The sequence below is a fragment of the Monopterus albus genome, unplaced genomic scaffold (assembly GCF_001952655.1).
Source record: "Monopterus albus unplaced genomic scaffold, M_albus_1.0 scaffold2.1, whole genome shotgun sequence".
NCBI lineage: Eukaryota > Metazoa > Chordata > Actinopteri > Synbranchiformes > Synbranchidae > Monopterus > Monopterus albus.
In genome coordinates, this window is record NW_018127882.1 from 1,261,159 (window position 1) to 1,285,504 (window position 24,346).

General features: G+C 41.1%; 1 protein-coding gene and 1 long non-coding RNA gene across 3 annotated transcripts; one reads left to right on the forward strand and one right to left on the reverse strand.

Annotated features, from left to right (window-relative positions):
* Window positions 1-3,481: 3,481 nt before the first annotated feature.
* LOC109955589 (uncharacterized) lies at window positions 3,482-10,761 on the forward strand. The gene is made up of 4 exons (XR_002274286.1): window positions 3,482-3,559; window positions 9,813-9,917; window positions 10,027-10,110; window positions 10,688-10,761. It is a non-coding gene; the product is annotated as an uncharacterized LOC109955589 (long non-coding RNA).
* adam19b (ADAM metallopeptidase domain 19b) lies at window positions 4,620-24,026 on the reverse strand. Of its 2 annotated transcripts, none has more exons than XM_020591836.1 (23): window positions 23,704-24,026; window positions 23,309-23,421; window positions 23,124-23,194; window positions 14,309-14,387; window positions 14,026-14,102; window positions 11,982-12,183; window positions 11,803-11,868; window positions 11,226-11,297; window positions 10,947-11,113; window positions 10,671-10,755; window positions 10,282-10,421; window positions 9,988-10,165; window positions 9,816-9,905; window positions 9,433-9,628; window positions 8,366-8,474; window positions 8,016-8,223; window positions 7,768-7,845; window positions 7,060-7,168; window positions 6,838-6,970; window positions 6,640-6,730; window positions 6,176-6,547; window positions 5,993-6,090; window positions 4,620-5,916 (listed from the first exon to the last, which is right to left on the reverse strand). In XM_020591836.1, the coding sequence occupies exons 1-23, from the start codon at window positions 23,819-23,821 to the stop codon at window positions 5,910-5,912; spliced, it is 2,859 nt and encodes a 952-aa protein (XP_020447492.1). In that variant the 5' UTR covers window positions 23,822-24,026; the 3' UTR covers window positions 4,620-5,909. The 2 variants fall into 2 exon arrangements, with proteins under 2 accessions (XP_020447492.1, XP_020447482.1); XM_020591826.1 differs by having other exon boundaries at window positions 6,838-6,973.
* Window positions 24,027-24,346: the final 320 nt, after the last annotated feature.

Genomic DNA, 24,346 nt, shown 5'->3' on the forward strand with positions numbered 1-24,346 from the left:
TGGTGCCAAAAACAGATGTTCAGTCTTCCAAACACATGTTGGGGTACTGTAACTGATTAAATCAACTATACACACACACACACAGTAGAGTCTTAATGTTATGGACCAGTCACCACTGGGAGGTCTCCTACTGACAATGGGGGGTTAAATATATTTTCATGAGGGCATCCATTAGAACTACTATGGGTTCTAATTGGAGGTCTAAACTCAGTTGGGGTCATTTCAGTGGACTCACCTCTGTTGGAGTCTCATAAGGAATTCTCTCTTAAACATACATGATAGGCCAAAACCTCACAGTTAAAGAGCTAAACAACATGAGCTGGCTGGTGATCAACTTGTCTGTCTGCTGTAACAGCAGCTCAGCACTGAAATCTAATGTAAATACCACTACTTTTCACTCTCTTTTTATGAACATTACATACTGAGCTCTGCATTATAAAATGGGAGATCAGAAGAAAATTTATGATGTATGAGTCATTCCATAGTTACCTAACACGTCTCTTTCCTCCCTCCCCTCCCTTATGACATTTTCCTGCCATTAATCATTTATGTTGACCTTTAATTGCCAAAGGCAAGTACTTCAATCAGAGCAACACTTAACTATATAGCCCATCATCAGTCCCACGGGTAGTGACCTGGCCATAAACACCAGTGTCAAACAGCAATTCAATAACTTTTCACCTGAAATTTGAAGCTTCACTGTATAAATAGAGAAACGATTTATGTAAAAGTGAAATGACATGTGAACACTGGGGTCAACTGTCCCACTACATTATATGACCACTGGCATTTACTTTATTAGATGAGGCAGGAAATCTGCAGTTGTAGGATTTGAGCTAATTTCTAGCTGCTAATCACTGGCAGGACACTGGTACAACCCAGGCCATCACACATTAAAAGCCTTTTAAAGCTCTATCAGGGATATGGTACACCAGCCAGGTATACTAATTTATTTTTGCTTGATCAGACCAGGGACATGTGCGTGTTTGTATGTATGGTAGAATAGATGTGGTAATGGACAGAAAACCGCAATTTTCCAATGATACTGTCAATTAAACATCACAAGGAAAAACAACAATGGTTTTCCCAGAGACTTATCACTTATCTTTTACTCTATGTGCCTGTAGCGGTTGCATTAACTGATGTTATTTTAAGTGGGACAATAGACCCATGGCAGCCATTTTGATGTGAACGCACAGGTAATCACATGTGTTACTAATGACATTAATTCAGGCTCTGTACTTGAACAGAATAGAGTCTGAATCAATGTGATTAGTAACACCTGTGTTTAGCTGCGTGTTCATATCAAAATGGCTGCTGTGAAAAAGATCTGTAGCGTACGGCATCAACACACTTGCTAACTGTTTTGAGTGTACCTAAACTTATCACATACACCATATAATCAGAACTAAAACACATATGCAATGGCAGAAGGCACATGTAGTGCACTACTTACAACATAATGAGCAATTTAAGAAGCTTAATGGGTTTGGTTTAGCTTTGCCCAGATGCAACTTCAATCTAATCAGCAGAATGAGCGAAAACATGTGTGTGAAGAGCTTTTATAAGTGACACAGTATTGTTCCAGCTGGACCTCCTTTGGTCAGTGTGACTAAGGACCTTTTGTCTTACTTCCAAGCTGTAGTGCCTCATTGTGTAAACTCTGCTGCTGGCCACACAGCGTCTATTAAACAATTATAGTAATAATAGTTAAATGTGGTCCGTACTTGGTATTAGTCATTTTTTGTGGAATGTTTTTTATTTAGAACAGAAGGACCAATAAAAATGAAAAACTGGTGGAAAAGGGAGTGAGATAATCAATATTACATGTAGAAAAACAACTTAGGCTTAATTAGGTCATTATACAAGGCAGGGGAGCTTTCAGCAGTGAGTTCCCCTCATAACTGCCCTCCTGGCTGTGCCCTCCCCCCACTGTGAGCGGGGGAGGGGGGTGTCACCCCTGCCTTTTATCCCCTCAGCCAATCAACATCACTAATAAGTGAAACTCCATAGTAAGACACATGCTAGCTAACACTAATTATGCACAGCAGGAGAGACTGGCTGCAATTAAGCCACATGCTAGTCACAGCTACCTTCACCTCCTCTTGGTCCCGTAGAAGATCACCTGGCTCTTCAGTCCGCTGAGAGTCGACCAGGGAGTGTGTGTGTGCGTGCATGTTTGTTTTTGTGTTGGAGGAAGGTTGGTTCAGGGGGTCTGGCCTTGGTATTTAGCACTCTTTTGATTAGAATAAATCAGACAGCTTTCATCTCAGTGAAGGATGGGGAGATGGAAAGGGCAGGCACCTTTCAGCATTTCCAGCAACACTAACAGGGGGTGTCATTTAACCCCATACATACACATTCAATTTATAGTTAATTTTTTTTTTAAACGGTTAAAAGGGACATAGGGAAAGGCACAAAATACTAGTTAAACCTGTGGCAGCTTAAGTTTACAGATCTGCAATGACACAACCACAAAAGAAAAAGTTTCCACCTAAATGTGAATCAAGGAAGTATTAAAAATGCACTATTTCCATTTGGCATTCATCTGTTTATTGTTGTAGACTAGATTACTGACAATAAAACAATGTGACAAGTTACAGCTATGTTCACTTAAAATAAATGCTTAATGAAAACATGCTGGTGAGTTTTACAATTAAAATAAGTCTGTTCTTGTGAGTTTGGTCAGTCCAGCAAATGCACTTATATTATTTTAAAGCTGCTATAATCACTTTTAACAATAATGACTATTGTGAAAGGTGTTGCTTGTAGTAATAAGCCCAAAGAGAATTTTCTCCCGGCTCTGCTGTTCCCCTTTAGCTCTTCTAGCTCATGGATTTTGGTTTTTAGGCTCACAGCTATACTGTTTTGATTTAGTCTTAAGGCTCTAATCAGGTTTTTAGAGAGAGAAGGCAGCTGTTTTCACAGAATAAGCCCTGATAAACCCACTTTACACTACCCGTCTGTCACCAAAAGCAGACAAGGCGATTGCGACTAACTGGTGAGTGGGTCATTTAGCAGCGACAGAGATTTCCCTCAGTAGCTGCTGGACACCAAAACAAAAGGATAGTAAATAACAAACTTGGATTCTTCAGGTGGCCACAAACAAGTTTCTAAAAAAAAAATACCAGTGTTGCTCCATATCTGTAATTTAACCAGTTTTCTTACAGGCTCTCCATATCAACTTTATGTTGTTTACAGGTTGTTGCACTGCCCCCAGGTGGATAAAATATAAACTAAAATTAAAGAGTATGGTTTTATAAGTTATAAAACAAAGATACTGTGATATAATTTTTGTTTCCCAGCTGACCTATTTTTTACCCATCACATCAACAGAAACTGAATCTCTTTCGGTTTTTGTCCTTCTGCCCTGTCTCCTTTCACTATCCCTCCGCCCATCAGATGTCCTCTGACTTTCCTGCTCTCCTGTTCACCTGAGTCTCAGATCCACCTGCTCACGTTCCAATCACGACTTTCCCCACCTACCTACACACCTGTTCCCATCTCCCTCATTAGAACCCCTGCACACCAGCTCTTTTGCCTCAATGTTGCCTTATCAGTAAGTTCTGTTTATTAATCTACAAAGTAAGTGTTTAAATCCTGGTATGAACACAGTCATGCTGTTTGTATTGACAAAATACAAAGAATTACATTTATTGTTGTATGTTTTTACTTTTCCATATGTTCATTTGAATTCCAGTTGCAGATACAGTGTTGCACAGTGCCTGAGTTTGCATAGGTCGGTGTAGCTAGGAAAGTAAAACATGCCAGCTGACAGACTGTAATTCCATATTACAGATAAAACCGGTTCATCCCCCAAGCAGTAGCTTACAGTCATGTGACACAATAGCAACTACATGGTATTTTGGTCCTGAGGGAACTTGCACTGAACAGTTTTAGTGACCACTTTAGACACATATATTCAATGATTCAAATTTATGATGCAATTTTCAGATGTTTGTTATTTTTAAATAAAACTCTGGCTTACTTTAGTTCCTACTGTGAAATTACTTGAAATATTGGCCTGGACAAAGGCAAGTTCATCACTGATTGTCAGTGACACAGCTGAGAAAAGTTAAGTGTTTATTCAAATGATCACCTTAGAGTGATACTTTACCAGAACCCTTTCTAGTATCAAGTACTCATAGGGTTGAAAGTGGCTATTACTAGTTGGTGCTTCACTGAAGGATGTAACTACACTGATCAGCCACAAAATTAAAACCATGTCTAATACTGTGTAGGGTCCCATCGCTTTGACCCATCAAGGCACGGACACAAAGGCGAAGATGTCCTCTGGTGTCTGACACCAAGACGTCAGCAGCAGATCCTTTAAGCACTGTAAGTTGGGAGGTGGGGCCTCCGTGGATTGCACTATTGTTCTCAGCACCTCTCACAGATGCTCAGTCAGACTGAGATCTGGGGGGTACTGCACAAAGCCGGGATTTCCCAGTTATCCAAAATCATTTTTAGCAAAAAAATTAAAATGCCAAGTTCAAGGAATTGCCTTGTCACTTTGATCAACAGCCTACTTTTCATTTTTTTTCATGAACTACTTCAGCCTCATTCACATTTACATTAATATTTTGATTTGATTTGATTTATTTATTCTTTCAAGCATGTAAAGACAGTTGATATATCAACACACATAATTTTACACATATCCAACAAATGCTAATCCAATGGTGATTGTTATTAATATTCATGGTATATTTCCTGAGTAACATATGGTTTCGGCTAAGAACAGTGGTTAGAAAATGTGTATTTTAGGCAACTTAATGCATTCAGTAGGTCCGCTACCACCTGCCACGCTTTTTCTCACTGTCTTATTACAGTAGCCATGTTTCCATTTTTACAGATTGTCATTTTGGAGATGCTCTGACCAAGTTGTGTAACCATTACAGTTTGGCCCTTGTCAAAGTCACTGAGATCCTTAAGTGGCTTTCAGATAGGATGCGGCGGGTGCTTCGCTCAGCTATCCAACCCATTCATATCTGTGCAATGCGTGATACAAGAACGTATCTGTGCTGCGCTGTGCTGAGCATGGGTATCATCCCTGCACGCCGCACTGAAGTTAAAAAAAGTTCAACTTGGCTGCAGCGCTCTGTGAGCACACCTATCTGAAAACGGCTTTAGGCTTCAACTTCAAAAACTGACTGTTCACTTGGTGCCTAATAAATCCCCACCCCTGACAGGTGCCACTGTAACAAGACAATCAGTGCTATTCACTTCACCTGTCAGTGGTTTTCATGTTGTGGCTGACCGGTGTATTTTTTTAACACACACTTCCAGGGATGTGTACTTGACACTAAAAAGAATATTAAAAGTGCAACACTACAACAATATCAATGCTGTTTTTTAACTTGTCTTGTCTTGTCTAGTGAAAAGTCCATTATTATTCACACATTAAAAAGCACTTCTCTGTTGGCATCTTTTCTTAATATAAGATAACCTTTTACAGCTGATGTTCTTTCAGAGGCATCATGTTTAGTACATAGGCTATACTGTAAACATTTCTTTGCTTTGTGAATAAATACTCCAGGAACAGTGTTTCAACACTGCTTACACACACGGAATCATTTCACATTTCTATTAGCATCAGGATCAATAATCACAAAAAAAGTTCTTAAATTCACAGCAGATGCAAAGGGCTCATTTGAAAAACACTAGTTAAGCCTAAATCTTAGACCTAAAACATACTTGTTGTCATATGTTCCACAACCTGCTGTAAAACGGGTTTCCCTGACTGCAAATCAGTATAAATATACTGCAGTTCACAGACCAAGTGTGTCAAGTTTTCATCTTATCCCACTTCCACATTTTCTTGGCCAGCTGCTAAATAGACAGCTGAGAAAAGGCTGTCTGTTACTGGCAATAAGTGGTGGTCCTCAGCATCTCCCTGATATCTTAGTTTAGGTTCTAAAAGAGGCAAAGAAATAAGAAGTTAAAAAGAGGTTTTCATAGATTGACATAAAAAAAAAGTGAGATGAATTACCTGTTTTGATTTTTCTGTCCACTAGATGGAGCCAAAGCAGGTTTTCCCCTCCGCAGGCCATTTGTGGTAACCTGTAGGCCTTTCACTTGATGTTGTTGCTACATGAAAATGACAAGTTAAACATTTCATGTTCACTTCACAAAAACAACATCTGCCTATAGCTCTACATAAAAACATATTCACCACTGAGGGCATGTTGAGAGGACAAGGTGGTGGAGGCCTGTTCGGGGGGTCTGGTCGAACTTCAGGTCCTGTTGAAGGCGATGGGTGGCTTTTGGTGTTCAGGGTAGATAAAGGTGGAGGTTTTGATCGTGGTGGAGGAGCCTGGTTTCGCCTTTGCTCGGTCAGCTGTGCGGATTTAAAGGAAGGTGGAGTGTATGGCTGGGGAGAGTACTGCCTCTGAGGAGGAGCCACAGGCTGGAAGTGAGGCTGAGGTGTCTGCTCCGTCTGCCCTGCAGCATATGCAGGTAACGGAGGAGGCTTCACTGCTGGACGCACAATAGCATTTCTTGATTGAGCTGAGCAAGACGGGCTCGGATGAGGAGAGGATTTCCCCTACAGGAGAACACAAGCAACAGTGGTTTATTCTAATATTCACAAATGACAGAGCACTATGGCACTTTTTGGGTCATCATGGGTTTCTGTACCATCTGGTCTGACTTCTGTTTCTGTAGCAAGAATGTTGGATTGACATGACCATTGGTGCAAACAGCCTTGTCCCTGTCTGCAACAGAACAGCTGTGGAAGAAAATAGAATTAGAAATTCATAAAGCAAACACACTGCCTACAGACTGCTGTTCAGTATAATGCCAGTTATTACTTTTTAATACTTTAAATGGACTTACCTTGGCACTGGTGGTGGAGCTGAAGTTTTCATTGGTTGGAGCTTATGTCTGTAGCAGTACCATAGTCCAGCAGCCAAAGCAAAAACCACAAAGAGCAGCAGGATGAGGACCAGTAGGACTGGAAGGTGGCTGCCTGCTGGATGGAATATGAAGTAAACAACAGTCCAAAAGAAGTATAATTAAAAAGAAATACTTTAAACTTTTAAAAAAAAGGTTTCTCACTGTGGCCGATGACAGTTCCACTGTCTACGCTTCCACCTGATCCCTTCTGGTCACACAGAGGAGGAGCCCAGCCCGAGTCACAGTGGCAGTTGTGTTTGTTGTTACACAGCTGGTGAAAGAACATAGTACCCATTAAAGTTATCAATGCTTAAATCTGTCCCACTGACACGCAGGTGCTGGGGTGAATTACATTTTAGAAGTACTTCAAAATCATGTCCACAAATAAATCTAGTATCAGAGCTACTGCAAGGTATTTTCAGTCATTTATAAGCGCCTCACAACAAGAAGGTTTCAGATTCGAGCCCCGGCCGACCCGGGGCCTTTCTGTGTGGAGTTTGCATGTTCTCCTGTGCCTGTGTGGGTTCTCTCTGGGTACTCCATCTTCCTCACACAGTCCAACGACATGCAGCTTAGGTTGACTCTAAAATTGCCCCTAGGAGTGAGTGTGGTTGTCTGCCTCACTCCCAGTGCCAGCTGGGATAGGCTCTAGTCCCCTGCAACCCTCTTCAGGATAAGCGGTTTAGATAATGGATGTAACAGATTGTTTTTACATTGTGTTGCTAATTTTAACTAAGCAAAGAATTTCAATACTTATTGCACCACTGCCAATGTTGTCATTCTCCTTATTAGTGGAACAGCAGCCAGACCTTCCCCAACACTCCTAGGAAATCCATCTCACAACAACGTTCCTCACTCATAGAAACTTACCCCGTGTCCATGGCACTTGGCATTGCACTCATCAGCTCTGAGAAAAGATGCATTGCGGCATGTTCCATCAAAGCAAATCTGTTAAATAATAATAATAATAAAAAAAGCAAGGCATGAGGAACAAAGCAAAAATCAGAGTGGTAGAATTTTACTTCAGGAAAATCACAAATGACAGCAATTAAATGTGGATATTTGACATCTCAAATAAATACTGAAGTAAAAAAAAAGTTAATCTCCATGAATCTCACCGAACCATCACCGCACTTGGTGCCCGCCATGACCAGTCCTGGGTCCAGCGTGTCTCCCTGTGCCTCCTTCTCTTCCTGCCACACATGTGTTCCCACACACTGGATCCTTTGGTTGCCCACAGTGATTGTGGTTTTTATGGCAACAGCGTTGTCTTCAATGGACTTGGCGGCTAAAGTTAAACACTGGATTTTCCCACATTTTGCATCCCTGGCATAAATTATAAAAATGGTATCATGCATCAATGGGAAGTAAACACTCACTCAAAATGCTAAAAATTTGACTGTGAAGGAAAGTCAGATACCCTCCTTGAACTGAGGTACTAGATGAATCAAAATGTTTTGGTTGTCACCTGTCCTTGCAGCTCCTGTATTTCCCAAACTCATCTTTGCCACAGTTCCCATACATGTCCCCAGCTTCGTTTACCTTCTTAAAACACAGGTCCGGAGCTGGATGACTATCTGTGGTTGGAAGAAAGGCAATGCACAAAAACCTATAAATAATGCTGCACACACACAAACTCAGTAACATGTAAACATACTGTAAATGCATGCACAGTGTGTTATGTGACCAGATAGTGTCCTCTACTGTTCTGTTCGGCCCCCGTGGTACAAGGGCTCTCCAGAGAGAATGTGAACACTGTCCAATAACAATAACATACCCAGCAGCCTCTCTGCTTCAACATACAAAATGCTTTAATATAAATTATGAAATGATCTGATGGTAAACATTTTGCTTATATCCAACTTTATGAGCAAGGCTATATTAAAACGATTCTCTCCATAAACATTATATAATCCCATCATACTATTAAAACTATAGAACACTGCTGTATGATTCTACTTTGTTATTCCACTCAAAACCCATGCCATTTTTTTGATGAACAAAAGGAAAAGCCAACACAAAGTGTCTCAGTAAGGAGTTGGGCCGTCATGTTCCACCAGAACAGCTTCAGTGCACCTTGGCATTGACTGTCCAAGTCTCTGAACTCCACTGGAGGGATGAACACCATTCTTCCAAAAGATATTCCCTCACTGGGTAGTTTGATGATGGTGGTGGAGACGCTGTCTAACACATCACTCCAAAATCTCACATAGGTGTTCAATTGGGCTCAGACTGTGAAGGCCACAACATACAATATGATTCAGATCATTTTCATACTCATCAACCAATTCAGTGACCCCAATTCTGTGTCGCCCATCAGTAGACACTCTAAAGTCTTTCAGTTATGATAAACTATGTAACTGTACTTGGTCAAATAAGAGAATAACATTAGATTGGACTGTGGAATAATGTGATCTTTAAAGTCAGATTTATGGGATTCTAAATGCTTTACTGGAAATCAAAAATTGGTATTCCCCAAATATATTCCATGCTGGAACAAAATGTGGACAGGTTATAAATGTCCAGTTTACCCACCTCGTCCCCACAGTGACAGACACTGCTGCTCCAGGGTCAAACACATGCCGGTGTAACAGTAGGCCTGTCCGCCTGCACATGACGCACCATCCAGCAAATAGAAGTTAGCAGGACAAGATTCTGCCTTCCCATCACAGTACTCTGGCAGGTCACATGGCCCCGAGGGAGCGCGGCACAGCACCCCTGGGCTCTTCAACTAAACGGGGACAATAAGTTTAAGAAACACTAGAACAAAGAATCAAAGAAAAAAATTCACTGATGCAGGTGCTACAGTGTTGATCTAATAGTAAGACTTTGCTCTGAGGATGCATTCTTCATGGGAGGCAGGACTGGTTTTTGTGTTGCACTTTGTTTACATGACCTTCAGATTGTTCTGTTAGTACCTTGCAGTTGTCACAGCAGACACCATGGGCACACTCGGCTTCAGCTTTCAGAGTGCAGTTGTTGGCATTACAGCAGGGGCTGGTGCACTCCTACACAAAGAAGTGAGTTGTAGTTCCTGGCAAAAACATCCAAGATAAACAATCCTGAGACATGTCACAAACACACACTGACCTCTTCTTCTCCACAATCACATTCTTCTCCATCCTCTAGGTAACCATTGCCGCAGCGCTGCCCTCCATACATGGCTCTGGTGTTGGGCAAGTTGAAGAGACACTTCCCCCCTCCAGAGCTCAGGTAACTCTTCAGCTCCTTCTGGTTACAATCATTAAATACACGTGGAAATGGGTGTCTGGAAGAAGCACAAATACAGTATGTAAATCATGTTTTTCTTTTGTTTCTTAGCTATAGCCAACAGCTTTTTTAGCTAACCATATACAGTATATGATAGTAATTTGGGTGTTGTACCCAGTAGCAGCGGCCATGATGCAACCCCCATCCTCTGCTCTTGCCTGACAGCAGCCTGGGCTGTCATGGTTCATGCCAAAGTTGTGGCCCATCTCATGCGCCATAGTGGCTGCAACACCAACAGCTGACTCTGAGTGGTCCTATAGTGAGGAGGGGAGACAAAGATCTACTCTTTAAGATGCATGCTGATGTTCCATCCCAGTAACAGACAAAAATTAGAACCTATTTCCAATAACTATTAACTAATTAACAGTAATTGTGTTTGCAGAAAATGGTGCATGTTGCTTTTGTTGATAGTAAAGTGATGATGTCTCCTGATGGGTAGAATTTCTTGATTTACACTTGATGAAAAGACCTTGGACTGATGTTTGTTTACAGTTGTCCCTCACCGTATTCACTCCACCAGACTGGTAGTCGGAGCACATGGCTTTGAGAGGTGCCAGGCCGATGGTGGTGCCCTGGAATGACGTCCCCCTGGAGACAAAAATGCCACTGCTGATTAGCTCCAACTGGACAACTGCTGGTTGTCATTGTCTCACACAGTGAAGATGAACTCAAGTGAGTGATCTGCCCCATGGAGGCAGAGAGCTTAAAGGAGATAGTGGAACTCCAGTGTCGGAGAGACTGAAGAATGACAACTGGTCTAGAGAGTGAGCGACACTAACGTGATGAGCTGAGCATTGTCATTTGGGAATTCACGGAGCTGTTTGCGTCTCCAGGACAGGAACGCTGCCAGAGTGCCGTGTGGGTTATCCGACACATTGATCATGTCCTGGCTGGTCCACACCTCCAATCCAATCAACGCCACACGGATGTTCAACGCCTTGTAGTACTGTGGGTGTGGGCAGACAGGAACAAGTATGTAATTTTAACACTAACAACTAAATATAGGTGTGACAAACTTGAGTGTCAGTTTGTGGTTTTTGTGTTTCACATCATGTTACCTTGTCAACCAAGTTTGCAGCTTCCAATAGTTTCAGTTTGGTCTTCGTGAGATCACGGCCATGCTTTTCAAACTGAAAATAAAATCACCCACATGGTAGACTGAAATAGACACAACCACACATACCCACACTTATTTTTACATTTTTGCAAACCTGAAAAGGGACTTTTAAAAAAAAAGGATATGAATCAGCAATCTATATATGCTTACTTAGTTATTTACCAAGTTTTCAAATAAATAAACTATAAATAGACCGATGGGTGCAATCGGTTTCCATATTTGGTTTTATTAGACTAATGTGTAAGGTTCATTAGCCACTATATAAGGTCATAGCAGACAATGAAAGATGATGCTGTGTTCCCATAGTTTCATGATAATTAATTCTGCTCACATGCAGTAACTGGCATCACACACAAATGGCTGCATCCTTTAGGGGATAATTCTGCTCACATGCAGTAACTGACATCACACACAAATGGCTGCATCCTTTACTCCCACATTTAAAGGTATAATAAAAAAATGTTCCTGTCTGGTTAAAAGGGGAATAAATATGAGCATGTCCACAACTGAGGCCTCACCTCAGCCTTGTCTGCCACTAGCAGCAGCTCTACATACTTCATATTCTGGCTCAGGTCCCTTTTTTCCTGGAAATGACAACAGAACAGTTTAGCACAGAATAAGTAGCAACCATATTGTCATGCTCTGTGCAAAACTATTTTTCAGTCACATGGTTACTCTTTGTCCTGTCTGAACTCACTCTCATATTCCGTGATGACATAAATCCATGGATGAAGTCATTAAGCCCCTCCTTGTGCTCCTTGTTGCCACGGTGATGCAGGCAGCTACCACTGGGAAGGTGGAGACTCTCAGCTCTGAACACAGCATGCTGCTGAGCATCCGTGGAAGCAGGAACAGGCTCTATCACATAGCTGATGCTCGAGTTCAGAGAAATCAGTCCCCTGGGGAAACAGGGCAAAGTGCTGATGGTTCCATCCAATTACAGATTGAGGAAATGAATGTGGATCAATGATCACAAACATTGTCAGTAAAAAAAAACCCAAAACATCTTTTTAAAATCTTAAACTAGAAGATTACATGCCATTTCCACCAGTAATTACCACATGCATTACAATGCTTTCAATCTGAAGCATGGGGAAAACCATATGGCCGCATGTCGAATCAGACTTTAGTCAGACTTTAGTCTGATCCGACTTGTCTCAGGTGATTTACTAGTGTATATAAATGAAGGCCTGCTGGGACAGACAGAGCGATACTCAGTCCTCTGGCTTCTTCACAAAACCATTCATGAGCACAGATGTCTATACACAAACACAGAAACAGGTCGAGCAGCTGTAAAAAACATCTGGAAAGGTCAAACGCCCACATGCCAGACTCCCTCTGTGCTGTGCTTGCATTTCTCCAGAGAATCTACATTAAAAAGACATATTAATCTACTTTCCGTTCAGATGCAGAGCAACGAAGCAGCAAAACCCCACATATGGCTATGATTTCTGTCAATGCTCTGCAGTCCCCTCTCTCTCTTCCGTCTCTCTTCTCTGAGGATGTATCAGCTGCTCTGGAGCCACACCCGGAGAAAACGCAGAATCTTCATACTAAACTGTACTCAGTGACCCAACACTGGAGCCAGTGACCTACTAACCTACTGGACTACACAAGACACAGCACATAACTGTTTTCTATCCCCTTCTCTATTCAACCATTGTTTGATAACAGTTCTCCAAGGCTTTGGATACAGCCTCTTCTCATCCATGAAATCATTAGACTGAATATCTAAGAATGTTGTTTGAGAATTTACTGAAATTCCCAGTATCAGTCCCAAATCATTTATGAATACTGTAATGATTTCTATCACTGATGACATGTAATTGACCCTCTTGCTGATTTGTTGCTCAATTTGACAAACTGTAAATTTCAGCATCTCTCTTTTGGGATTCAAAATCTAAACACCCGGATTTCCACTAACAGACATTTAAGCTTATTTCAAAGTGTGATCTTTTGACACTACAAAAATGACTTAAAAAGTAGCATACATTGACAAAAACTATTTGATATCTGTATAGTCCTAACAAGCTAATGCTATAATTTGTATGGAATGTAACATGGCTGTTCTATCAATGAGTACTTTAATATACATGTAATTAGCAGAGCTACATACAGTCGGCTTTATGGGCATCATGTATGTGGGAAACCCAGGGTAGCATATTAATGAAACTTTATTTCCTCAGCTAGGATTCTCCTGAAGAAAGCTTTTTAATGTATGCCTGTGCATTATCTACCAGGGGATGTAGTGATGTTCAGAGCGTTAAGCCATCTTTTGGCAAGTTGATCAAAACTGAAAAGGTTAAACACCTATAACGTAGACAGATATTCCATCACTGAGTCTGGCAACACCAAGGGAATTGCTTTGTATTAATTAACTTTGCTTTGTTGGCTAAACGTTTTGCACGTCAGCTGGAAAACAAATGTGGCTGTAAAATTAGCAGTAATGGGGCAATAGATTTATTTCACTGAGTAAGCAGTGCAAACAGTAACAAACCTTGTCAATGGACAATCTAACCTAAACTTCCTGTTTGTGGTGCTGTAAAATTTTTCTCCTGTCTTTACTTCTTGCTCTGAAGAAGCTGAGAGCAAGGGAGCTGTCTCCAAAAGGCCTTTTATTCCAAGTTGGGTTTAGTATTATGGGAAACTTCTTAAAATCTAGGAAATCTTTTTCACCACTTTGAGGTATTTTAAAAATTAGATAACTTTATGAATGCAGCTCATGGTGGAGTCTTACATACCTGAGCCCTGAGCAAGTGCTAACAGCAACGCTGGAACCTTCCATGCCCAGAACAGCCCCATGGTAGAAACAGTTTCCCTGGAAGCCAAAAACAAAGCTCAACACTCAGCTCTCTGCGCAGGGAAATGGGGACACAGCGATAAGAGAGACAGCCATTCAACCACAGGTTCTTGTCAAGTAGGCAGAAACTGTGGTGTTTTGGGTTTGAACTGCACTGATGCTTATCTCTCTTCTACACTTGTTTACACCTTGACTCGGAACATCACACTACCTCACAGACTTACAGTGTTTGCAGGAGAGGAGGACTTGCGGGTTCCTTCAGGAGTGTACCATATTTCCTGATACCCGGGGGCTAACAGCTGTCTGGGGAGAGACAACATAAGCTCAGCAAGAGAATAAATGTTCTGTCAGACATTCGGTCTCCTTAAACAGCAGCAATATGGTGGAGTAATGGTGAATAATATAGAGTAAAAGCTGTGAAAAACAGAAACAACGGAAGAAGACAGCCTTTCTTCAGTAGCCCACGGCTCATAAAACTTTCATTCTGACAGAGCAAAAACCAGGTTCCTTTAAAGATTTAGACGAACATCCTCTCAGAGTTAGGACAACACAAAGAAAAAAGGTGGAACAGTCCTGTGGCTCTAACAAAATCCATATGTACCATTCCCAAATGGCCCTTCACATTCTGGAGAGCTGAAGTAGGAAATGGTAACAGCCAAGAGTTTAAGTATGTTAGTATGCCCGGGCCACATTTGTTTCATAGAGGTATTTATTAATATCCTTCATTTTTTTCTCTATTACTGTAATTTATCAATTAGTACAATACAGGCTGCACAAAAGAGGCTAATAAATCAGGAAAACAAGCACATGTTAAGAGAAATATTAATTTTATTGTGGTAAAACATTACATTCCTCTTTCTCATTATATGTGTGTATGTGACTGGGTGAAGATTTATGGACTCGGTCTGTTTCTGTCAAACTTGTGTCCGCATAACAGTTCAATATTTACATCTTAGACAGATGCTTGTTTTCCTGTCTTTCTCCTTCCAACTCTGTCTCAATCCATTCTTCCTGTTTTCATTCACAAATTCCGCCCGTCTCACAGCTGGTTTTCTCTGAATCTGCTCTCTTTCCTCATACAGTCCACCTCAAGATTCATCAAACAGGCTGTAGCTGCAGTGACATCAAGCTGCAGAGAAACCTACATGTCAGTCTTTATGCTAAGCTAAGCTAACCTTCTCCTGGCTGTAGCGTTGTATGTAGCACACAGGCATAAAAAAGGTACCGTACAGATCTTCTCATCTAACATCTGGCAAGAAAGATAAATGACACATTTCCTATTTCCCGTTTCTCAGCTATTCCTCAAAAAAAAGATGATGAAGACAAATGAATGGAAGATGGGAATTTTTCCTTTGTCCTCCCATCAGATGCCCTGAAGGAGACAAGCCTCTTGAAACAATGACAGCCTGTTGATACAATCAGCCACAAAGCCAGTCCAAGACAGAAAACGGCTGCACCATACTTTAACAGATTACTACTCTGAGGTTGTTGGGGGCTGTGAGGGACTGTGTATGCACACACCCAAGCAGTCTAAGACTTAAAAATGACTGCTCAGTGGTAATGTATATGATGTCACCCTAAACGGGATAACACTGTGCTGCGTTTTGACCCTTTAACCTTATTTGGATCTGGCCTTCCTCTAGTTTTCCTGCCTCTAACCTCACAAAGATACCCATCATGTTCTCCACTCATCTCTGTAACCTCTGTTGCTCTAACGTGTTGGCAGAACGACTGATGATTGAACTTGACTGTGCTGCTGTTCCACAGTTGTTCTACAGGAAGAATGGTCACTTCTTCCATGAGGAAACACATAATGAACCTTTTCTCCTTCATTCTAATTCTGACATGCCAGTCAGCAGCTCCTTTATGTGTTAGACCACGCTGACTTACTAGTCTTTTCTTACAAGTCTTACACTGTGTGTGTACTAGTAATCTACAAAAATATAATTTATGCCATAAACAACAGCCACCAACTAAAGGATAATTCATGCTTCCACAAAATCTGATGAACAGATTTAAATTTTGCAATATATTTTTCACGCTCTGATGCGAGTACTTTATGTTTCACTGAAAAACTAAACACACATCCATTGTAGATGTAATAAATGGCAGTGCATTTGACCCATAAAGAACTGAACCCATGCACCTATAATCTGGCTTGAAGAAACACCCAAAAGAACCACAAATAAACTCGTGGGTGTAATCCATCTGCTCGGTTTCATTTTGCCTCACCACTGTCTCCAGATCTGGGTGTAGTCAAATACAGCTTTTCACTATATTACATTAAAGTTGCTGTAAAACAACACCCATTGTATGTAGATAATGGTGCTCAGAGATAACTAGTTACCTATAATAGTTCAAGTAAATGAATCACTGGCTGTGGTGAAAATATCAGAATTAGAATCAGAATTCAGGGAAAAAGCATCATGACTGTCATGTTGATCTCTGCAAGATGATCTTTAAAGTAGTATTTTTCACAAAACACACCACAGAGTACTTTGGATTGTACCAAATACCAAGGCAGTATGTTCATGTCCAATATGGGACTAAAACAAAGGACCAGTTAAAGGATAAAGCTGGTGATTTTCTATGTCTTAGTGCAGCAGTGTGGCTCGCCAGTGTGTTTTTCATAGTTTTAGGAATGAAGCTCTACAGCACAGATGAAAAAGCAAACCAGGAGAGAGATATACAATACCCCATCTTTCAAACTGAGGTGTGAAGTGGAATATTTATGGCCTCTGATGACATCACACTTTTATCTGGGATTAACAAAGGCTTAAGACCTCCAATCGTTAAACATTTTCCTATAAACCATACAACATTGGGTCCTGTAGAGAAAAATACACTGACAAAATCCTACCACGACCTGTGGTATACCTACTCCCCAGGCAGTGGCTTTACCACACAGCCATCGCTGAAGGTCAGTTTGAAAACATGGGTGGAAGTCCTTTGTAACTCACTCCTGTCTGGGGAGAGATGACCTCTGGAGGATTTACCGATCTTACGCTACCTTGGAGTTAATTTCACTCATTTTAAATGTTTGTGATCCATTCACTTGTAACGTGAGGGATCTGGGGATTATGTTTTTCATCTGACTTATTCTTCTGAGGGTGACTGTGGTTCAGTGGGTAGAGCAGTCGTCTCCCAACTGGAGGGTTGGTGGTTCGAATCACGGTGCCTGCAGTCCACATGTCAAATCCTTGGGCAAGACACTGAACCCCCAAGTTGCCGCCGATGGTTAGAGCCATTGGTGTGAGTTGGCACCACAGATGGCTGCCTCAGTTCTGTACCGGAAACAAATTCCTTGTGTGTAACATACTTGGCCAAATAAAGGTGATTATCCTTATCCTACAACCTTTGAAGGACTGCTCTGGGGGTGTTCATCAGTCCTATTCCTACGGGGAACCACAATAACATCCTTTAATGTTGTTACAGACCCATAAGTTATGGTGACTAACATTCTGTCAAAGTGAAAGTAACACCTAAATGTGGAAAGGTAAGCGGATGCTAAAAAAAAAAAAAAAAAAAAAAACCTCCCACGCATTAAAAGTGTTAAAAGCGTGATGTCATCAAGGGCCACAAATCTTCGACTTCACACATCAGTTTGACAAATGGGATAGGGTATATCTCTCTACCAGGGTCTGGATTCACACACTTTCCAGTGAGTGGGTTTAATATGGGACTTGCAGGGGAAAAAAATCACTTATCATTATCCTTTAGGTTCTGGGGAATATAAGACAATTAGGGCATTTAGTCTGTAAGATGTCCATCAGAATTTCTGGGAGCCCAAGAAGATGTCTTAATTTTTCTTGTTTGGTGCATGCAACACAAAGACATTCAGTTTATAGTCAAATCTGACAAAAACAACCAGCAAATCCTAACATTTTAGAATCTGGAACCAGCACATATTTAGCTTTTTTTTTTTCTTAAAAAATTACTGAATCAAGTAATTGTTTAATTCAGATAATAATTTCATTACATTTTTCTCTGATTTGCAAAACACTTTGAACTCAGTCTGAACTGATCAACCAGTGGATGGCAAAAAAGTCACAGTATGCTAATTTTATTGTCAAGCCTTGAATGACCCAGTACAGCACCCCCAACCCCCTGGAAAAAACCTTCTGATGACTGCAGTTGGATGTCACCCAGCATCCAGACAGATGCAGGGACTGAACAGCGAAATACTGGCTGAATCAGGGCAGTCTGACAGTGAGGCTGAGACAAAGTCTTAGTTCAGCCTCAGGATGACAAAGAGGGGCTGGGAGAGTAATGCTAATGTACTCAAGAGATGACGAGGGCAGAGAGGACGGGGATGGGGGGGAAACGCATTAGGGTCAGTGGGTCACATTCTCTCCTAATATCAGATGACATCACTGCACACGGGTGGAAGGAGGGAGGGAGCAGGCTAATACCAAGTCAGCAACTGGATGATTGAGAGGCTTTTAATGCACAGGGAGGCCACCACTCTGTTGTGTGAATCCCCGTGTATGTGAGCGTTTCCCCAACACACAGCCAACACCGAGCCCTAGATTAAGACATCTGAGTACACAGGGCTGCACTGCTGTGAGACTAAACATAGGCAAAAGGGAGACAGGGACAAGAAAATGCATCCCTTGCTCTCTGCTCCCTAAACCTGGAATTCATCAGGTCTGTGCTGCTTTGTGCTTTGTTTGTGTTCTTATGGGGTGCTGTATGTGTGTGTCTGTGTGTGGCCAATCCCTGACCACAAAGAGTGTGTGGGAGATGGATATTTGTACTAAACCCCTAGGGAATAACAGGGATGAAAAGAAATGAGAAAGAAATAGGGAGCTCATTTTTAGGATGGACAGCAGAGGACATACAAGTCGAGGATGAGAGGAAAGGAGAGGAAGAATAATGATATATAATTCTCTCCCAACTACACACGTAGTTCAGGTTCCTGCACTTACAGGAGTGCAGGAAGAAATTCATGCGGACAAGGAAACAAGAAAATCCATTCAATTCACATTTGAACTCTGAGTCAGCAAACTATAGCCCTTGTCTGGCTCTTAACCAAATCAACCCTCTATGGGCGCACTACTGTCTTTCATTAAGATAAAAGCTCAAGCAGACATAGACAAAAAAAAGAAAAGACTCATGTACACACCCAGGCAGAGACTGGATTGCAGCCACTAATGTGCATAAATCTTCAGAGCCATGTCTTCTTCCATGTTTTGATTAAATGATACATTAAGTGAAAAGCACATGATTTAAAGGGGGAGAACGGAAAAATTATATGCAAAATACAGCAGGGGATAAACAGAAAGTCAAGATCAAGACTATATGAGTTCTCCCTTATCTGCTGGATGTTAGAGTAATGGTTGTAGGGGCAATGAGGACACGAGGGAGTAGCCAGGACACAGAGATGGACACTGGCAGAATTTTCTCTGGCTTCTCGCCAAACTCACACATTGATCTTCACTGACACAAACTACTGTCGTCTTCAGCCCGCCCTATAGGCACATATAGCCAGATGGGTCTCCACGTCCCAGTATAGCATTTACTGTTTAGGCTTTGAGAAAGGGGAACACTGGCCAGTGTGAAACCTCAGACTAAATAAAGGGTCTACAAAGAAGAACCGGTGACGCAAGCTCTTTCTTTGAATGCTAAAACATTTTTTGAAAGGGACTGTACATAAATTATTGGGTTGGGGAGGGGGGTTGAGCCCTAGTTTTCTAATAGATATTGTCTTTGAATTAGGATATAAATCTGCAACAGCATTGTCCTCTAATGTTGCAAAATAACATGTCAGTGCCAACTTGATCCAACCTTAAAAATTAAAAATGTTATCATGTCAAAAAATGAACATGCATAAAGAATTTCAAATGATGTCCCTATTTCCTGTTTAGCAAAAATGTATTTCTTAGATGAACTTTTTTAAGTGCTGATGTGCATTATTTATAATCAAGTTTTTAGAATTAGACTTTTGTGGTGCTTGTAATTAATTACACCTTTTTTTGCTGTTTTTTCATGGTATTGCTTTCGCTTGTGCATCACACTGTAACCTTGTTAATAAAGTGACCATACATGTATAAAGATTATTATTTGAAACTTGACATTCTCACGATTACCTCAAAACTGTACATTAGAAATTATGGTGAACATGGAATAGTGAGTCTTGTTTACCAAACATTACTGCCATTTTGTTTTTGAAAGAAACATAACCCTTAAGTTTCTTTGCCCCCCCCCCCTCCAAAAAATTTCTCTTTTCCTAGAAGTGACTTGTGGCAAACAAGTTGTAAAGGCTGAAACACAAAATCCCAGTGAGCAGTAAAGAGTACTGTATATACATTTTGTTCCAGATCAATAACGCTTTTAGACACAGTACATTAGTGGATCAATACTTGGAATGTGGGATGTTTCTTTAATAGAAAACACTGCTTGTATTACCTTAATGTATTTTATTTTTTTGCACATGCTTTATAATGAAAATAATAAAGTACTGCTTTAATTTCTAGAAACCACTTTTTTTTTTAGCAGTATTTATCCTATTACAGGAGTGTAATGATGTGAAACTAACTAACTAACTGTTGCAGGAGTCACTGGCACTAGTGAAGAAATGTAACATCTTTCCTGTTGCAGAAAAACCAGTTGAGAAGTTGCACACAAATGGTTCCAAAAGGCAACAACAATTTTTCAGCAGCATTGTATTTCATCTTTCTTTGAGCAATCTTCAGTTGAAAGACCTGTAAAAGTTTTATCAAATCTTTGTTTGTCCTTCTCTTTCAATCACACGTACAGTGGCAAGAAAAAGTATGTGAACCTTTTGGAATTTCATGGTTTTCTGCATTAATTACTGACAAATATAATGTGCCTAATATAACAACACAAAAAAATTTTGATCTTTCATGTCTTTATTGAGAACAACCATAAAAACCTCATAGTGCTAGTGGAAAAAGTATGTGAACCCTTGAGTTAATGACCTCAAAAAAGCTAATTGGAGTCAGGTGTTAGCATACCTGGAGTCTTGTTAAGAAAATGAGTTTGGAGGTGTGGACTAGAGCTACGTTGACTGATAAAAACGACTCAAACCTTTTGAGTTTGCTCCACAGAAGAAGAATATGCTTATGTGGGCCATGACTCACTAAAAAGAGCTTTCAGAGGATCTACAATCAAGAATTGTTGATTTACATAAAGCTAGAAAGGGTTATAAAGTGATTTCAAAGACTTTAAAAATTCACCAGTCTACAGTTAGGCAAACGATCTACAAATGGAGACTGTGGCTACTCTACCAAGAGCACAATGAATACTCATCAGTGAGGTAAAGAAACAACCTCAAGTGACAGCCAAAGATTTGAAGGCATCATTGGAACTGGATAACATCTGTGTTCATGAGCCTACAGTATGTAAAACATTGAACAAGCAGGGTGTCTATGGCAGGACACCATGAAGGAAGCCGCTGCTTACTAAAAAGAACATTGCTGCATGCCTGAAGTTTGAAGTTTGCGAAAGAGCACATTGACACTCCACAGTGGTAGTGGCAAAATGTTTTGTGGACTGATGAAACTAAAGATTGAACAATTTGAAAGAACATGCAGCACTACATCTGGCGTAAGAAGGGCACTGGATATCATCATGAAAACATCATCCCAACTGTAAAGTATGGTGGAGGACACCCGATCTGTGCTTTGCTGCACCAGGGCCTGGCCAGCTTGCAGCATTGAGGGGAAGGTGAATTCCCAAGTGTATCAAAAAAATTCTTCAGGATAAGGTGAGAATGTCTGTACGACAGCTGAAACTCGGTAGAAGTTGGGTGATGCAACAGGACAATGACCCAAAACACAACAGAATGTCTTCATAAAAACAAAATCCACCTTTTGGAGTGGCCAAGTCAGAGCCCACACCTCAACCCAATAGAGATGCAATGGAATGACTTCAAGAGAGCCATACACGGGAGACATCCAAAGACTATGATGGCGCTAAAGCAGTTCTGCCAAGAAGAATGGGCTAAAATTCCTCTTGAACGATGTGCAGGTCTGATCCACAGCTACAGGAAGTTCCTAGTTGAGGTTATTGCTGCCAAGGGGGGTCAACCAGTTATTAGTTCCAGGGGTTCACTTACTTTTTCCACCACCATTTTGAATGTTGAAGGAGTGTGTTCAATATAAAGACATGAAAGATCAGAATTTTTTTTATTATTTTAGGCATATTCGTCAGTATTCTTGACTTAGATTAAGATCAGATCACATTTTATGACAAATTAATGCAGAAAACCATGAAATTCTAAAAGGTTCATACACTTTTTCTTGCCACTGTATGTAGACAAACTGTGTATGTGATTGATTAAAATTCCTTGCCCAGGAGGAAATCTGTGTGACTACATGCTAGAGGGCAAATCCCTCAGGGGATGGTCAGTCAGACTCACTGGAGTCATGGCTTGTTAATGTGTGTGCCTGTAAGTGGATGAATGGCAGAGAGAACGCATATATTTGATGGTAAAAATGGACTTCATTTGTAATTCTTCCCATTCCACTTGTGCGATGGCTTAAATTTAAAAGCAATATACCACAGCTTTGTTGTCACCATGGACGTCTCAAGAGCTGCTCACCCGCCCAGCGATCACACTGTCCATTAAACAGATACTCTCCTGCCTTCCTATGGCCATCCCATTGTTACTGGACAGGAAGTGCTCAGTCAGATTGCAGGATGTTAGGTGCAGAGGCACACAGATCGGGTGTCAGCCCTGTGTTGTCAAAAAATCATCACCCTTCTTTCCTCCAATTATTCCCCTCTCTGCACCCACAGGGCCACTGACCTTAAATGTATCTGCATAACAGCTAACAGCTGGACAAATAAACGGGGCCAGCCAGGATGTCTAAGGATACAGTGTTGATGCTCTAACTTGATTTAATCAGATTGGACAATTAGATACAGGTATTCTATTGGACTATGTCTCTTTTGTTGACCTATTCCTAAGAAGCATTCATATTGTAGTCTGCACCAAATGTTGCCAACCATTTAATTCATCTAAATCTATGAATAAAACACTGCAGTGCACTTAATTCTACTAAAATCACTCACTCGTTTTTCTCCAAGAGTATTCTGAGCTCTTGGCCCTCAGCTGAGATCAGAACCTCTGCCTCTGCGGGATGCTGGAAGGAAAACCAGATCAGGAGGTCACTACAGAATAGCTCATTCATATCAAGATTTAAATGTGTGAGAACAAATTATTTGGCTCTCAAACAGAGAGAGACAGACTAACTTACTGGTGTGTTGGCAGACCTCCTGTGTCGGTAAGGATGCAGCCATATGGGATAAGTAATCTCATACTTCTGTACCTGCTCCAGGATGCTCTTCGGTGAGTCCTGCTTATTTGATCCTGATGAAAACCAGAAACAAAAGGGAACACATGACAAGTGACCACAATGGAGACAGTCTGCAGCCTATGCTCCTTAGTGACCTATTGATATATATTTTCATTTGTGCACTGGATGACTCACTTTTTACAATATATATATAAATAAATGTCCATTAACATTATGCATACACGACAAACAGGTGGTGTTAATTATATTTTTAAACTGTAAACACACTCTAGTCCGATGCAATTTCGACATAATGTCCTATTTCAGCCATCGCTCCAAGAAACAATCCTACTCACCATTATAAACACAGTCTCCACATAGAGCAGCCTCGACAAAGTGGAGGAAAACTAAGAGACAGAGACCCAGAGAGGACCGCACGGCGTCGGGAGGACGAGGGCGCGCAACCGGACGCATTCTAAAAACAAAAGGCTCCAAATCAATTTGCTAAACTGAGACATAAATGTGCATTAAATGAGGATGGGAGTCTCGCATCAGAGAAAACGCGCCCGTTGTAACATCGCGATAAGCCGCTGCTGCTGGTCTGAATGAGATGCTTGTGGAGCACCTCTCTCTTGCATTCTCAATCCCTCCCCTTGATTACACACACACACACACACACACACACTTAGCAGTGAGGACAATTGTCTTTCCTGCAATAAGGCAAGAGAGGATATGATGACAACGAACGGGGGTCACACATATCATTTCCATCCATCTAATGGCATTGCTTTATTTTTCACTAAACCATTCCTACCTGTTTCACGGCACATCTGTCAGTCTCCATGCCTCTTTGTAATACAGACTTTTTGTTATTAGTTTGCAGTCTTGGAGCCTCTTATGGCTGTGACGTCAGTAGGGCCAATTTAGACTTAAAGTTCATCCAGAGCCAACAAAGTTGCTGCTGCCTGGGTGGTGCCTACTCATGAATATTAAACTGAT